The following is a 17340-nucleotide window of genomic DNA, read 5'->3' as shown; positions in this document are numbered from 1 at the left end:
GGAATCGCAGCACGGTGCTGCCACCTACTGCCCTCCCAGGGTAGTGCAGAAGCACGCTGACCTTCACAAACAGTCTGTATGTCTGGGGCTTCCCTCCAGCCGAGCTCCCAGTTAATGAATTCTGATGGGAAATTTTTCAGTGCAGTTTTTACTGAAAGTTACAGGCAGAGAGGGTCAGAGAGTGAATCTGGGCATGGGAGTTTACAGCTCAGATGTGTGCTTTCGACACTTAAATCCACAAAGAAAGAAAGCAACGACTTCCCCTCAAAATCCTCCCTAACTGACCGCCTGACTTCCTGTTCTGACATCTGTCTGCACTGAGAGCAGAACCGTTATTTCCCGAATGCAGTCAAACGGGATCTTAAATAGAAGTTGGCTGATTTTTCAAGGCGTGAAAAATCGGTCAACTGAGCAGGAAAGTCTATCGGCCAGTGTCTACCAATTTTCTTTTTTGGATACCTAGTGAAAAAATGTGAAAACACGAAGTGCAAATTGCATATGAGAAATTAGAATTCACACCAGGGGTCTTTAATAAAATCATCGTGGAATCCTGAATGTAAGCATACAAGTTTTCTGAAGTGCTCCTTCGAAAATTTTTTTTTAAATGTCCGTACGTTTGAATAAACTCCTACACATGATCCGTTTATAAATCAGAAAGCATCCTAAAATTGTCTTCGCGTGAACAAGATAATCAACTTCTCTGAGCCTATTTAATGGTCCACAACATTGCGTCTCACAGTGCTTGTCACAAAAATAAATCGGACACGAGTGTGATCTAATAGCCTATACATCTCCATTGGCAAATATTCTCATGCCTAAAAAAATGTGTTGAGCCTGCAGAACAGCTGCACAAACGGCGCAAAGAACAAGTGTTTGAGACGTGCCAAATAGGGACCATTTGTAAGTGATAGCCGGGGGCAAAAAAAATTGTAAGTAGCGGTGGTGTCAAAGAATTTTATTTTTTACAGTGCCGGTTGACGTAATGCAGTACAAAATATATAGTGAACAAAAAATACTAGAAAATAAAAACTAACCTAACAAAACGAAAAAGAAATGCAGCCATTTACAACAAAAACAGCCAAACTACAATAAATTAACAATACAGAAAACAAGATACCAATTACCGAAATAATCTATAACATAAGAAAATAAAATAAACGCACTTGAAATTAATTACACGCAAATTGTAAATGAATAAAAAATTACCCCTTGTGAACCTAGACTGCAGTGGTAGCTGCCAAGTACACCCGTCTAAGTTAGGTTGGTTTGTCCCTTGCTCCGTTTGGCAGTGCGTGGATTTGTGACGCGGAAGTGTGTAGGATTAACGTTGTTTACAAACGCTCAATGAAAAACAGCTGTGATGTTGGTATTATTCAACCAAAAAAATATTTAAACAGAAACATTTACACGCTAGACATTTGGTACATATAAACAGTAAAAACAACACATACAAGCGCAATATAAACTTGCACTAGCGGGCCTTATCTGATGCCAGAAAAAGAAATAATAATATCACATTACCAGAACAGACATTGCCCACCCGAATACATAACACAAAAAAGGCAATTTTGCAAACGCGAGAGTTTGCACGGTCATTAATAAAAGAACGAATCAAATAGTTTACGGGCTCATCACGGAATCAGCCCGTGACGCCATTTGTATAGATTAGGGTTCTACAACTACAATGTTCAATGTTTTTAAAATACGAGGAATTTTTGACCGGGTACGTTGTGACAGATTGTGTAGCAGGCTTTCTGAATGAAGACTTCAAGTTTTACTGGCGCGTACCCAATTTCTCACACCGTACACTGTTTCAGTCGGTAGCTTTATTATTGCACACGAATAATTATCCTGCGCATATACGTGTGTGTGTGTGTGTGTGTGTGTGTGTATGTATATGTACACAGGGCCTTGAACTCTTATGTCAATCACATCCTGGTTAACCTGTACTTTCTCAAAACACCAGTAGGTGTCACCAAACGAGAAGCATGAAACATATGCCTATATGTAACATACACTGCATCTAACGCAGCCCCTGACTTTTTTTTTTTACCTGTAATTTAATCTTCAAGGTAGCTCAATTGAGCGGGAAAACGGTCATTTTTGCAGCACATGTCCACAGCCTTGTGCTCCGAGGGGTTGTGAGCTGTGTGTGGGAGAGCTGTTTAAACACTAGAGGGCGAGCTGGGACGAAAAATATACAATCATCGTCCATAACTGCCTATTGCTGATAGCGCAGCCTGTCTTATCAGCCAGACTGGTGTGTAGGTCGACCTGTAATCTGGAGAGGGTGAAATACAAGGGCTCATTCAGACTTGTGGGGTAAGAGAGCGCTGGGAAGGGGGGGTCGGTTGCAGGCAGCCATGCTGTGATCAGTCATGGTAAATGGTAAATGGACTGCATTTATATAGCGCTTTACAATTGATGCCTCTCATTCGCCAGAGCAGTTAGGGGTTAGGGGTTAGGTGTCTTGCTCAAGGACACTTCGACACGCCCAGGGCGGGGTTTGAACCGGCAACCCTCCGACTGCCAGACAATCGGTCTTACCTCCTGAGCTATGTCGCCCCATACGAAAATGTCGCCCCAGTCAATCAAACGAAATTGGTTGTGGTGGAGTTTCCAACTAGTAATTGATTGGGATGGTGCTAAACGTCTTGCCCCACTCTGCCTTGTATAAAAGCATAAATTATACACTGTTTATTGAGTTTTGTTTATTTTTGCTTCAGTGCTGGTCCCTACTCTGGAGGAGACTGGTGTTTTTGGAAATGAACAACTATAGGCTGAATAACTCTCTCTCTCTCTCTCTCTCTCAGGGCGGCTCCTCTTCTGGTGAAGATATGGAAATCTCTGACGACGAGATGCCCGGCACCCCCATCGCCGGGGGCGACTGCGCTGAGGGCATTGTGGTGAACTCCGCCCCCCCGTCCATCCCCATCCCGCCCCCAGGCTTCCCGCCCCTCCCCCCTCCCCAGACGGGCTTCCCCCTGCCCCCGCCCCCCCACTTACCCCCGATGTTGCCCCCGCTGCCCCCCCACCCGCCCCCGTTCCCGCCCGGCCCGCTGCCCCAGGGGGGGTGCTTCCTGCAGTGGGGGGGCGGTCACATGTCCTTCCAGATGCAGACACAGATGCTGAGCCGCCTGGCCCAGAGCCAGCACCCCTCCTACCCCTACCCCCCCTTCCCGGGCGGGCTGCCCTACGGGGTGCCGTACGGGGCGCCGCCCTGGCAGGCCCCCGCCCTGCCCCACTTCAACCCGGCCGTGCCGCCGCCGGGGTACGAGCCGCAGAAGGACGACCCGCACCGGGCCACGGTGGACGCCGTGCTGGGCGTCATCGTCAAGGAGCTGAAGGCCATCATGAAGAGGGACCTCAGCCGCAAGATGGTGGAGGGCGTGGCCTTCCGCACCTTCGACGAGTGGTGGGACAGGAAGGAGCGCCTGGCCAAGGTGCGTGTGCGTGTGTGGGTGTATGTGTGTGTGTGTCTGTGTGCATGTGCATGTTTGTGTGTTGCTGGTTTTAGCGTGTATGTTGCTAAAAGGTGTGGTTGTGGTCTAACGGTATGTGCGGTATAAAGGTGTACGTGGTGTAAAGGCGGTCATGGTTTAAACCTGTGGTTGTGGTCTAAAGCTGAGGTTGTGCGTATTTCTCTAGGCGTCTGTGACCCCGGTGAAGAGCGGGGAGGCGAGGGAGGAGGAGAAGGAGAGGGCGCGGCCGAAGGAGCCTGTGAGGTCCAGCCCGCTGGAGACCTGGAAGCAGGGGGAGGGGCTTGGCTTCGAGGGGCTGGGCCTGAGCATGGGCCTCCGCGGGGCCATCCGCCTGCCCTCCTTCAAGGTACTGCCTCTGCGCTCCTGTCTTCCTGCCAAAAACAGACCCGCCCTACCAGAATTAGGCCCCACTCCTCAGAGAAATGAGTTCATGCCAAAAACAGACCTACCCTACCTTATCCAGGCCCTGCAGAAACAAGTTCCTGCCAAAAACAGACCTATCCCACCAGAACCAGGCTCCATGGAAACATGTTCTTGCCAAGAACAGACATACACTATCCAGACCAGGCCCCATGGAAACATGTTCCTGCCAAAATGTGTCCCCCGGCAAAAAAAGTGTATCCCTGCTGTAGTGCTCACGTGTTCTTACTAACAAACACGTCCTTGCTGAAGTATGTCCCTGCTGACACCCGTCCCTGCCAGTGTGTGGCCGGAGAGTGATGGACAGCAGGTCCTTAGTTGTGGGTGGGAACGCTCACTGCTCTGCGTTGTTCAGGTGAAAAGGAAGGAGCCGCCCGACCCCGCCTCCGCGGGGGATTCCAAGAGGGCGCGGCCGTCCACGCCCGCAGAGGAGGACCTGGAGGATGAAGGTGAGAGTCCCGTGCCCGAGTGGAACCGCGTCTCAGATACAGCCAGGATGCTGTATGTTCTGTGTTCATACACGCATTTGTGTGCATTCTCGGTGCTAACACGTCTGTGTGTTGGTCTCAGAAGCTTCCAGAAAGGATGACGAGGGCGGGGCTTTTAGACGGAGACCCGGTCGCCCACTGGAGCTCGACAGCGAGGGAGAGGAGGAGGACGAGGAGGAGACCTCTGGGAAGGAGGAGACTTCATCGGACAAGGAGGAGGAGCCAGACGAGCTGAGAGGCTCTGATAGGCTGTCCTGTGGAAAGGTGAGAACGGGAGGCTTTATGTAAGTCCCTATATGGCTACTGTACTCTTGGGAGTGTTTGGGGTGTGAATACTGCAGCTGTGCTTTAAAAACGTGGCCCTCTGCTTCTTTCAGGAGGTTGAGGTAGACGAGGATGAGGATGACGAACTGGACTCTGACGCCAGCGAGCGGGAGGAGTCGGACTCCTCAGATGAAGGTAACTACGGAAACGGAAAGGCAATGAGCATCCCTGCTATCGTAAAATGTTCTTACAGTGTTGCTGCAATGTCGTGGCAATGTTATAACATTGTTATAACATGTGAGGACATTTTGTGTTAGCTGGAATTGTGTGGCCAACGAGTGTGTGCTTTCTTAGACGCTGCCAGCTCTGCCTCGTCCAAGTCCGACTCCAGCTCCTCCAGAGACAGCGACGACTCCTCCAGCTACAGCTCCAGCTCCGAGGAGGAGGAGGAAGAGGAGGAGGAGGAAGACGAGGAAGAGGCGGTGGACGTGGAGGACGAAGGGGAGGAAGACGAGGGGCCTCGAACGTCGTCGTCGTCGTCGTCTGCTTCTTCGTCGTCGTCGTCATCGTCTGAAGAGGACGAGGCGGAGCTTAAAGCCTTAAGCTCTCCCATGGCCCCACCCTTTTCTGAAGAGCCATCCACTTTGGATTTGCTAGAGGGCGTAGGAGAGGAGGCGGAGCTTGACCGAGAGATTTACGGTGGGTCAGCCCTGAAAGGGGAGGAGTCCATGCTGCGGGGCCACGCCCACCAAGAGCGCAATTTCCTGCCCCCATCTCCTAATGGAATACCAGGTTTGAACCCCTTATTTGTTATGGGCAGTGATACAGTCAATTAATTAAGTCTTTAAGGTGCAAGATCACCAATGTGTGATTGGAATGTTCTCGACTGAAAATTCCAGTGCTGATGTAACAATCACTACGGTTAATTGAAAGCAATGGAGTGCTAGAACACTGACATAGAACGTTCCATAAAACATACTCTTCAAAGGGTTAATCAACCAGTCAATCAGTTAATCTCTCTTTATTTGATGTCTTTGAATCATTGTATACAACCCCTGAACCCTCAACAGCTATGAATCCGATGTACTTACACCAGATCAAAATGATTATGTCTAGTCTAAAAAAGCAATAATCAAATGGAAATAGTTATGCTTTCCATTGCTAAAATACATACTATCAGAAAATATAAAAATTAGCCGAAGAGGCACGTCTGAGCTCTATTGCTAATGAGTGTAAGTGTTGATTTTTTTAGGTAGTTGTGGCTAAGTGGAATAAACTGCCAAAGGCAGTGTAACTGTAAAATTAAACCCCTTGCCATTGCCCTGCATCTCATCCTGAGGTGGAAGATCCAGGCTCTGAAAGTAAAACTCCTCCCCAGTATTTTCTTCTAGCCACCTGGATTTGCTAATTAGCACAATTCTTCAGCCAGGAGGCAGAACTAATTGGTGAAAACTAATCAGTTCATGGTTGAAAGAAACTCATGGCAGGACATTTACTTTCTGACCCCTGGACTTTCCACCTCTGATGAGAGCATTCTGGCCTGATTGGGCCCGTGCCAGCCTGGTGCGTATGAAGGGGGGTGAGCTGGAGGCGGTGATGTGACTGTGGTTTCTGTGTTTGTGTTCAGCTGAGGATGCGGAGCTGCAGATGGGGGTGCCCGTCCGCAAAGGGCCGCCTCTGGAGGACGTGGGGTACTCGCGGCCCCTCACGCCCACGGGCCTGCTGCCCGAATTCCCCCCGCCGCCCCAGCCCAAGAGCGGGGCCGAGGAGGGGCGACCCCGCACCCCCGGCCGAGACGCGGACACGCCCCCCGCCGCCAGGCCCCTCCCCCCGGCCTTCGCGGCCCTTTTCCTCCCTGGCCGCCGGCACACGGATGAGGACGTCCCCCCCGCCGGTGTGGGGCGGGGCCCCGAGGGGGTGCCAGTGACGCCGGGGGGAGAGGCCCCGCCCAGGGGGCTCACCCTAACTCTGGTGTCCCCCAACGTCCCGGCCAGCCCCTTCTGCTACCCATCGCAGTCGCCCGGGGTGAGCGCGGGGGCCCCCCGGACCCCCGGCAGGGACTTCAGCTTCACGCCCACCTTCCCCGACTCCACCCCCCTCCCCCTTTTTAGGAAGGGTTCGGCCGACGGCTGGGAGGAGAGGCTCCTGCTCAGAGAGCCCGCCCCCGGCCCTGACCGCGCCCCCGCAGCCCCGCCCACCACCTACTCTACAGACCCCACCCCTCCCAAGAGGAAGCCGGGGAGGCCCAAAAAGTCCCCGCTCCTCATGCCCCCCACGACCCCGGACCTGGGAGGAGCCGAGGTGCGGACCCTCCCCCCCGTCCATCCCGCCATGAGGGACTCGCTCCCGGAAGCCACGCCCACGCCGGCGTCCCTGGACTTCAGGGAAGGGCGGGGCGTGGCGGAGGGCTTCCTGCCGCTGCGGGAGCTGGAGAACGTGCTGCCGCCGGACGGGAAGGGGGCGGAGCCGGAGGAGGCGCGCAAGCCGGCGCGGCGGGCGCGGCGGCGGTGGGAGGAGCTCCTGCTCAGCGCGCACTCCCCCGTGCACTCCCCGCCCCGCCCGCGGTTCCACCCCCGCTCGGAGTTCGAGGAGATGACCATCCTGTACGACCTGTGGAACGAGGGCATCGACGAGGAGGACATCCGCCACCTGCGGGTGACGTACGACAGGATGCTGCTACAGGACAGCGGCCAGGACTGGCTCAACGACACGCTGTGGGTGCCCCACCCTCATATCCTTCTGCCGCCTCCCCGTCGGCTCAGACCGCGACCGCGCTTCCTTCTGTACCGGTGCGGTTTGTAATCGGTCCGCAGGCTAGTGGAGCTTGTGTAGTTCAGTAGGTAATGAATGACCCTTCCATATTCTCAGCTCATTTACTTGCAAATGCAAATGCTGTTGGCTCAAAAAGCACTTAGACCCACACTCTCCAGAAACGAGGGGGGCAGAGATTTGAACGTATTCAAATATTTGTTGCAGAATTGACGTGAAAAAGTGGCATATGAGGGGGAGGAGTTGCATCATTTATACGTAGCCATGGTAGACTCTTGGGCACTCCCTTTTATGTGCTTTACGTCTGCAATGGGGAGCAAAGAAGGCCAATGGAAAGGTAAAATAAGGTCGGGATGGACCTCCAGGCTGAAGCCAGAGGGATCCTGGGTAACGCTTTTGCTCTGTTTAGTCGCTGGAGTTCGTCATCGGGCCTGAAAAAGTTTGACGTTCAGTGGGGAAGGCCCATCCCCCACGCACAGCATTGCACCGAGGGTTAGCTCGCGTAGAACAGGTCAATGGGGAAAAACCGCGGGAGAACGCTGCCCAGAAGTGCCACTCTCACGGGCGGGGGAAAAAACCCTCTGGAGGATTATTCCCATGAGCGGGGACGGGAGAGCTTTCCTTTCCCTCCTCCAGAGGGCGCCGTGGCCTTATGGACGGGTATAAGGCGAGGCGCAGATGGCTCTGCTGGTGCTCCTCTTAAACAGGGCATTAATATGCCAGGCCACGCACTGGGAGCCAGGCACACATTATTCTCCGCTCTGTCGCGGAGGGGAATGGAATGTGAAGCACGCCGCTGCTGGATCTCACCATAAAAGCGTCACGCCGAAATAAACGAGCACATCAGAGCCCGCGTTTCATCTAAAACCCATTACGCCGTTTCAGGAGCAAACCTTCTTTTGAAATGTTTATGGCAACATGGGCTATATATAAGTGCAGCGGGTTATGAACTGTTGGTAGAGCTACAAATATATTAAAATGCCAGCATTTTTCAGTTATTACTATTAAAATAGTATACCAAAACTTATTTTTATATGGTGTGACGTGAAAATCTGAACACTGCCCAACCCTAGTGTGAGCGTGGCCAAGTGTGTCTTTCTGTGCTATGATACTAGACGTTTTAGGGGCAGTGTTGGGTTGGTCATGTGACCTCCTGGGCAGTAGCATTGGGTTGGTCATGTGACCTCCCGGGCAGTAGTATTGTGTTGTTCATGTGTCCTCCTGGGCAGTAGCATTGTGTTGGTCATTTGACCTCCTGGGCAGCAGCACTGGGGTAATTGTGTGACCTCCTGGTCAGTAGTATTGGTTGGTCATGTGACCTCTTGGGCAGTAGTATTGTGTTGGTCATTTGACCTCCTGGGCTGTAGTATTGGGTAGGTCATGTGACCTCCCGGGCAGTAGTATTATGTTGGTCATGTGACCTCCTGGGCCGTAGTATTGTGTTGATCATGTGACCTCCTTGACTCTGCATCACCGACCTGCGAACCGTGGCTGAAGAGGAAGCGGCGTGACGACGGGATGCGGGATCACATGACGGGCTGTGCCCGCAGCGAGGGCTACTACAAGATCGACAAGAAGGACAAGCTCAAATACCTCAACAGCCTGCGCGTGCCGTCCGACGAGAAGCCCGCAGACACACAGGTGAGTCAGCAGAACGTGTTAGGGGATTAGTACTGTGTAAACTGTGTTAGGGGAGGAGTACTGTGTAAACTGTTAGGGGATTAGTACTGTGTAAACTGTGTTAGGGGAGCAGTACTGTGTAAACTGTGTTAGGGGAGGAGTACTGTGTAAACTGTGAGGGGATTAGTACTGTGTAAACTGTGTTAGGAGAGGAGTAATGTGTAAACTGTGAGGGGATTAGTATTGTGTAAAGTGTGTGTAAGAGGAGGGGTATTGTGTAAATTGTAAGTGATGAGTAATGTGTGAACCCTGCGTAGGGGATGAGTATTCCGGCCCAGCCGCACGCCTCCACGCGGGCGGGGTCAGAGCGGAGGTCAGAACAGCGCCGCCTGCTGTCCTCCTTCAGCTGCGACAGCGACTTGCTGAAGTTCAACCAGCTGAAGGTAAGAACCGCAATCTCGACTGTGGCTACAACCACAGTGACAAAGAAAACCACCAACTTTAACCACAGCTGATACAACTACAACCACAACCAGAAATACAAATGCGACTGTAGTCACAATGACATCAGCCATAACAACACATAAGTGCCGTCACTACAATCCGCACCTCACTGAACCCGCCCAGCCAAACCGCCGCCTCACTGCTGTAATGTACGAGCGCCTCCTGCAGGTGGCTCCCCCTCCGAGCTGAACCACCCGAACTAACCCGAGCGTTGCGTGTCGCCCGCGTGTTGGGCCTGTTGTTTGTGTTGCCGTTTGTGTGCGTGTGTGCGTTGCCGTTTGTGTGGTGTCTCAGTTCCGTAAGAAGAAGATCCGATTCTGCAAGAGCCACATCCACGACTGGGGCCTGTTCGCCCTGGAGCCCATCGCCGCTGACGAGATGGTCATCGAGTACGTGGGCCAGAACATCCGGCAGGTCAGTCAGCCCCCCTGACGGCGCGACCATCGCTTCTCACAGAGAACCTGGCTCCTCTTCAGCAGTATCAGCAGTTCTTTTCATTTAGTCAGCCTTTGGGATCCCAGTGCTCAGATGTACGGAGTGTGGCACAGTGGGTAAGGAACTGCGCTTGTAACCGAAAGGTCGCAGGTTCGATTCCCAGGTAAGGACACTGCCGTTGTACCCTTGAGCAAGGTACTTAACCTGCATTGCTTCAGTATTTATCCAGCTGTATAAATGGATACAATGTAAAGTGCTATGTAAAAAGTTGTGTAAGTCGCTCTGGATAAGAGCGTCTGCTAAATGCCTGTAATGTAATGTAATGTAATGTACTGAGAACTATGTAAAATGTGTAATGTATTGCACTTACATAGTGTCTTTCACAATATATGTGCACTACAGTGTTAAGAGAAACTCAGACCAACTAAGTACCAGTGTATAGTCCCCACCGGGCTGATTCACGGCAGCCATTTTGCACCTGAGTGTACCCCATGGTGGAGGAGGAAGGGCTATTAACCCAGTTAAAATGGAGGAACGCCAGGTTTCCAGACTGGGGTTTTTGCCTGTTAGATGGGTGGTGCCCTGAGACCCTGAGGTGTCAGACTGAGCAATGAGACGTTTGTGGCGCCCCCTGCAGGTGATCGCCGACATGCGGGAGAAGCGCTACGAGGACGAGGGCATCGGGAGCAGCTACATGTTCCGCGTCGATCACGACACCATCATCGACGCCACCAAGTGCGGAAACTTCGCCCGCTTCATCAACCACAGCTGCAACGTGAGTGTGTCCGACGGGTGGAGGTGATAGATGGAGATTGAGAGTGATGGAGTTAGATGGAGGAGGAGGAGGAGGGTGGAGGATGACATTGGCCTGCTTGTGTGTTCTCAGCCTAACTGCTATGCCAAGGTGATCACGGTGGAGTCTCAGAAGAAGATCGTCATCTACTCGCGCCAGCCCATCAACGTCAACGAGGAGATCACCTACGACTACAAGTTCCCCATCGAGGACGAGAAGATCCCCTGTCTGTGCGGGGCGGAGAACTGCAGGGGAACCCTGAACTAGCCCTGCCAAAATGCACCTGTCCCACCACACTGTGCCTAAAGCGAGAAACCAAAAATGAGAAACCCAAAGACGGGACGGTGTGTGTGCTGTGCTACGTGAGCCTGTCAGAACCCCTGGTCTTTGTGCTGTTTACCATTTCAGCTGCTCATTCGTTTACCCCCATATCCCTGCTCTGCGTACCCCAGTTATCTACATACCCCCACCAAGTGTACCCCAAAAACCCAGCAGCAGTAATACCCTAACAACACTAGTCTCTTAACACACCCTGCCCCCTCGTCTCCCGGTCCGATGAGCTAAATATCTTCCCACTCCAGGACAGTTTTCAGAAATCTGTGTTCCTCCCCAATTCTAGTATGAGCTCAGAGTGGGTTTCTATGGTGACACTGTTTGGCTGTAGTTGGAGATGATCTGGCCTTCATCCTCCTGCTGTTCTTCCTTTTAGTTCCGAAAGGAGGGACTTTTGTGTGGGAGTTTTAATCGTTGCTACACGACCTTGGATCAAATCTTTACATTTATGAACTTTCTTACCTCTGCCCGTAGGGGGCAGATCCGCCTAGTACACGCACAGCTCTACCGCCAGACCAGTATTCCATACCCAGCTCATACCCTCTTCATGACTGCCACTACATCCTGTCTCAGTTCTGTATTCCTGTCCCAACAGTTTTAGCATTAGCCCCATACACAGTACCGTCTGCTACCAAGCTACGCTTTTCCCAAACCCAGCAGCACTGTACACATAGCTCAAAGCTAAGGCTGGCTAATGAAGGCTAATGGAGGCTAATGGAGGCTAACGGCTCAGAGAAAGGGAGGCCGGTGTAGACTCCCCTCTTGCAGGCCCTACGGCTGCATTGTACACGGTGGGCATGTGGGGGCAGCCGTATTGAACGCACACTCCCACAGTCTAACAGGAGTGCGCTTGAGTTATATCCCTACCAAATTTGCTGTGTGTGTGTGTGTGTGCGTGCGTGCGTGCGTGTGTGTGTGTGTACATGTATGCTTTTGTGTGTGTGCGTGTGTTTAATCCTTTAATGGTCTTCCACACTTTGGTGCTACACTTGTTATGGCCCTCACAAAGATGGACAGTGCTTTCTGCTGGAGCAGTGCAGGATGCCCTCGTTGTAGCCCATTGTGGGATCCCATACTGGCTAGGGCCCCCTTTTGCCTCCAGGATAGCCTGAATTGTTTGCAGCGAAGATTCAACAAGGTGCCGGAAACATTCCTCGGGGGTTTCGGTCCATGCTGATTCAGTAGCATCACGCAGTTTCTGTAGATTTTTTTGGCCGCGCATTCATGCTACAAACCTCCTGTTCCACCTCATCCCAAAGGTGGCCTATTTGATTGATATCTGGGAACTATGCTAGAATGTTGTTTGTGGAACCAGCGTAAGATGATGTGTGCTTTGTGACATGGCACATTGTCCTGCTGGAACTATCCATTTGAAAAATGGATGCTCAGTTGGTGTCAAAGGGCCTGATGTGTGCCAAGAAAACATTCCCCACACTGTTACATCTCCACCAGCGGCCTGCACCATTGACACATGGCAGAATGGATCAATGGATTCATGCTGTTTATTTCAAATTCTGTCCGTACCATCTGTATGTTGCAACATAAATTGAGAATCGTCAGAACAGTTAACATTTTTCCAATCTTCAGTCAGCCATATTTGGTGATCATATGCCCATTGTAGCCTCATCCAGTTGTTAGCTGACTGGAGCTGAAGCCGATGTGGTCTTTTGCTGCTGTAGCTCATCTGCACGCCACCATTGTGAACAGCTGTTATTTGAGCATGCGTGGCCTTTGTCTTCGCTTGAACGTGTCTGTCCATTGTCCTCTGACCTCTCAGTAACAAGGTGCTTTCACCCACAGAACTGTCACGCGCTGGATGTTTTGTTCATAGCACAATTCTCTGTAAACACTAGAGACTGTAGTGCTGTTTCTGAGATGCTGGAACCACCACGCCTGGTACCAACAATCATACCACGGTCAACGTCGCTTAGATTGCCCATTCAAAAATTTGGTTGAGCAAAAAAACTTAACGTCTCCACAATGCCTGCATGCTTTATGTATTGAGTTGCAGCCACGTGATTCGCTGTTTTAGAAGAGCAGCCTATTTGTGTTAACCAGCAGGTGTGCATAATAAATTAATATCTCAATGTGTACGGTAACCAATGATCACCGTATCCCATGTCTCAGTATTGTAGGTATCAGAGTATCACGGTAAGAAATGATCTTGCAGTTCCTGGTATTTGTTGCTATTGTTCAATTGTGAATGCACTAGACTGGAGCTTTAGGCAGCACGCTTGCTCCCCGCTAGCCAATCAAAACCTCGACAGCCAGACCACGCATCGCATCATCCCCACTCGAGGGCCAATCACAGGCCAGGGGGGGCTGCGTTTTTTTAACCCCAGTGCGTTTATATTGTTCAGGTTTTTAGCAGTGTTTTTCCTGAGAAGGGGGAATTCTGAAAACGGCACATTTCTTTTCAAGAAAGATTGTTGATGAAAAAATCAGGGAAATTTTGAAAACGTGGAATAAACGTTAATTTTATCAGAAGCAGGTGTTTCTCTTTTGCATAACACAGGCTCAGATTTCCCTTCTAAAGATTGTTTCTTGTAGAAACGTCTTCTTTTTTTTTTGGTCCCCTGCCAGTTCTTTTTATAATCCAAAGTTTGTAAATGCATTGTATAACTGTGAATAAATATATTTTGTGTTGGGGAGGTTTGCTGCAGGATGATGGTGTAGACAGAGCTGGCGCTGGAATTCTCAGCTTGTATCAAGCTTTTGTTTTGCTGTAAATTCTGTGAAATAAAATGTTTGCGGTGTGGAGAGAAGACGGCGTGTTCTGAAATTGAGATGGTGGCCGTGAGAATTGGGAGGGGTGGTGTGCCCTCCCCCCCCCATTTCTCAGGTCTATTTATTATTACAAAAATGTAAAAAAGCAAATAAAATAAAATGTGGGAAAGAAATAAGCACATTTTAAAATGAGTCTATGTGGCAATATGCTAGATACAGATTCACATGCAAGCACACACACAGTAAACTCTTCACTCATTGGGTGTCTATATACACAAACACAAGCACCTGATAAAATCTGGAAAAAAAAAAAATCAAAACTATTTGCACAAATAGATCACACTACAACAGAATATTACAAAAGTCCTTTGCAATCACCCCTGCTCATCTCAAAATGTTTCCAGAGAGATCTGTGATGAGAAGGCAGGTCTCTTTTTTTGTGATTTTTACTGGATTTTGCAACGTAGAAGAGAACATTGTAGGCAGATGAAATGAGGCTTGGGGAATTAGTGTGTGTGTGTTTCTGAAACAGTATGAAAGAGAATGATGTGTGAGAGTGTGTGTGTGTGTCTGAGAGTTGGAGAGTTAGTGTGTTTCTAACAGACGAGCCTTTAGAGACTGTTACCTTGTAACGAACGAGAGACCGTAGGTCATGTGACCACCTGCTGTATTGGAGGGGTGGACTTTGGTTCTGTCTTTCAGCACGTGAGTGATGCAATGATCTCACCCTGAGTCCAGCTGTGACTGCACTGGGGGACAGAGAGGCCTCTGTCTCCCCGCAATGAATCCTGTATCGGTGTCAGGATGTGGATGGTGTGAGCAGCAGGTGTGTGTGCTTGTCCTCGATCAGCATCAGGATATGGGTGGTGTGAGCAGAGACTGCACTGCCTTGACCTCCTTTGGACCACTATTCTGATGAGCACAGCTAACAGCATTACAACATACTGTAACTGCATTAGCTACACCTTAAACAGTATACAGTACAATACAAATGCCGTATTGCAAAACCTAAATCACCTATTAAACACACTTATACATCACACTCATACAGATTAGAACCAGTAACTCAGGATGCAAACACATCACTTATACATTAAAAATACAGGTAACTGCGAAAATACAGGAAACACTTGAGGGATACAAAAAGCTTGAGGGATATAGAAAGCGGTTGCTTCCACACAGGTGTGGTTCCTGAGTTGATTAGGCATTTAACCTCCCAGCATGCTTGTCTGGCATGTTCAGTTGGTCATTGTTTCGGCTGTCTTGGCTAGAAGAGCAAATCTCAGTGACTGTGAAAGTGTTGGGGCACGTTTGGGTAAGAGACTCAAAGCCAGCTGAACTTACAGGGTCTGCTGGTTGTTGTTTTCACCTTAAAATCAGCACCCAATTGAGACCCAAGACACCAGGTGAGTTGAGTTATCTGTGTAATCAACTGCTCTAATTGATTCATGAAGTGCAGAGTAACTATGGAAACCAGCAGACCCTGTAGCTCTCCAAGACCGGGGTTGGAGACCACTGATGTAGTGTAATGAATGAGTTCCAGATTTGACTGAGTCCAAAGGTTTTCTTAGGCATATGCATTACCAAGGCAGCTAAAGGTGAAATCGCCCCTAGCCAAGAGCATCGTCCTTATTTTTGAATTTGAGGATTGTGTGACCAGAGAGTGTTGGTATGGTAACCTGCTTCAAGACCTTCAGCTTACCGCACCGCACTGTGCTTCACGAGCGGCCTAGCCGAACTACACCCGCTACAATAGCATACACTCGCAGTCCAATATAAATGATGTGTTACACAACATCATGTCTTATATATGTAATTTAATTTTACATTGCACTTGTAAAAGCATTCTTCAGCCTTTTCACTGTTCACCACTGAATTTTGGAACAATGCTATTTTTAACTCATGTTTTAAGGGGTGAAAGCTATTCTCAGAGCAGAATGACTGATGAACTTCAAAAGGGGTTAAGGGCGTGGTTCACAAAGGTAAAAGTAGTGTTGAATTTCGTAGGGAACTATGTTAGTTTAGTAAGCGAGTTATGGACTAGCAATGCTAACTTGGCTAGCATAACAAGCTACGCTTGTGTTTATCGGCTTGCTTACTAACAATCTAGCCAGAAGTATAATGCTATCTACAAGGGATCTAGCTATTGTGTCTGGGATGTATGTGCATAAACCGGAAGAAAACTCAGAAAAACTTCCCTTGCACTAAGGGCCTTAGCATCAAAGGCCATTATTTACCAGCATCAAAATGACATGCAGTTTGCTCTAAAGCCTGTAGTTCCCAGTCTCTAACCAGTGTCTCCATTTCAATTTTTCTATATTTATGCTGAAATCCCAGCTGCAGTTTCTGTCTCTGTCCCCATTCCGGCTGATTTAGCTTCCTGAGAGACGAGATGTGTTTCTTTCTCACGCTCCAGAGGACCAGCGCAAGTTTCCTTTAAATCAACCGTGTTTATCATCTGCAGAGGGAACTCCAGGACAGAATGGTGGGCTGAGGTTCCCAGAGGCCTGTCTAAATCATTCAGTGAAGTTTCGGCTTCCTCCCAAAGGGTGCACCAGCGCCTCGCAGGATCACAGCGGGCAGGCTGGCACACTGGAGTGAAACTGGCATCCCGTGCGAGACAAAGCGACACTAATCCACAGGAATTACAGAACCCGTTTACAGACAAAGCTGGAGTGTTCTATAGATGCTACTGACACTCAGTCAGAGGATAGAAAAGTGAGATATGCGCCCAGATCTTTTTGTTTGCATAATTTGGTTTTTGTTTTTGTTCCATCCTTCCCTCTCAGAGGCTTTGGCACATCATTTCTGCAAATTTTAAATAAAAATAAAGTTGACCACCTGAAAGGTGGTGGGGGAAAAAAAAAAGATTGCACTCCCTCTGTCCTAGCCCCATGTGGTGGAGCACAGGTACTGCCTGTCTTCCTGCTCAGACTGAAGAACCATCTCTGCCCATTGCACTTCAGCTATCCGTTGCTCTTTCCTCTGGCACAGGAGGAGTGGGGATGAGTCGCGGGCGGCCGCTGGGGCTGCTCTCAGCAGACTGGAATGTGGATGGCTGTCGTCTTTCTTTCCTGTCGTTCATGGAGACGTGTTGCCTAAAGGAGTGCAGACGCAGAAGTGATACGGCGGCAGGTTTACTCAAACTGCAGTGGAGAAATCTGTCTGCTGTCAGGGCTAGATGTAGTCAACAGCACAGGATTGCATTAGCACAGCACATTAGCATAGAGCATTAGCACAGCACATTAACATAGAGCATTAGCACAGCACATTAGCATAGAGCATTAGCACAGCACCTTAACATAGCACATAAGCACATGGCATTAGCATAGAGCATTAGCACAGCACATTAACATAGAGCATTAACACAGCACATTAGCATAGAGCATTAGCACAGCACATTAACATAGAGCATTAACACAGCACCTTAACATAGAGCATTAACACAGCACATTAGCATAGAGCATTAGCACAGCACATTAACATAGAGCATTAACACAGCACA

The 17340-nt window shown here is 49.8% G+C and overlaps 1 protein-coding gene across 5 annotated transcripts in view; it reads left to right on the top strand.

Annotated features, from left to right (window-relative positions):
- The window catches only part of setd1ba (SET domain containing 1B, histone lysine methyltransferase a), a 29084-nt gene extending 15073 nt beyond the window's left edge, over positions 1-14011 (top strand). For 4 of the 5 annotated variants that reach the window (XM_064307940.1, XM_064307939.1, XM_064307941.1 and 1 more), the window contains 12 exons: positions 2814-3443; positions 3649-3828; positions 4258-4351; positions 4473-4654; positions 4768-4849; positions 5009-5446; positions 6282-7385; positions 8898-9064; positions 9361-9486; positions 9842-9961; positions 10620-10757; positions 10869-14011. In XM_064307940.1, the coding sequence (XP_064164010.1) occupies positions 2814-3443; positions 3649-3828; positions 4258-4351; positions 4473-4654; positions 4768-4849; positions 5009-5446; positions 6282-7385; positions 8898-9064; positions 9361-9486; positions 9842-9961; positions 10620-10757; positions 10869-11042 (3435 nt within the window). In that variant the 3' untranslated portion in view covers positions 11043-14011. The remainder of the gene's footprint in view (positions 1-2813; positions 3444-3648; positions 3829-4257; positions 4352-4472; positions 4655-4767; positions 4850-5008; positions 5447-6281; positions 7386-8897; positions 9065-9360; positions 9487-9841; positions 9962-10619; positions 10758-10868) is intronic. The other variant, XM_064307938.1, reaches the window with a different exon arrangement.
- Positions 14012-17340: the final 3329 nt, after the last annotated feature.

The sequence above is a fragment of the Anguilla rostrata genome, chromosome 14 (genome assembly GCF_018555375.3).
Source record: "Anguilla rostrata isolate EN2019 chromosome 14, ASM1855537v3, whole genome shotgun sequence".
Lineage (NCBI taxonomy): Eukaryota > Metazoa > Chordata > Actinopteri > Anguilliformes > Anguillidae > Anguilla > Anguilla rostrata.
This window is presented reverse-complemented; position numbering and strand designations above follow the sequence as displayed.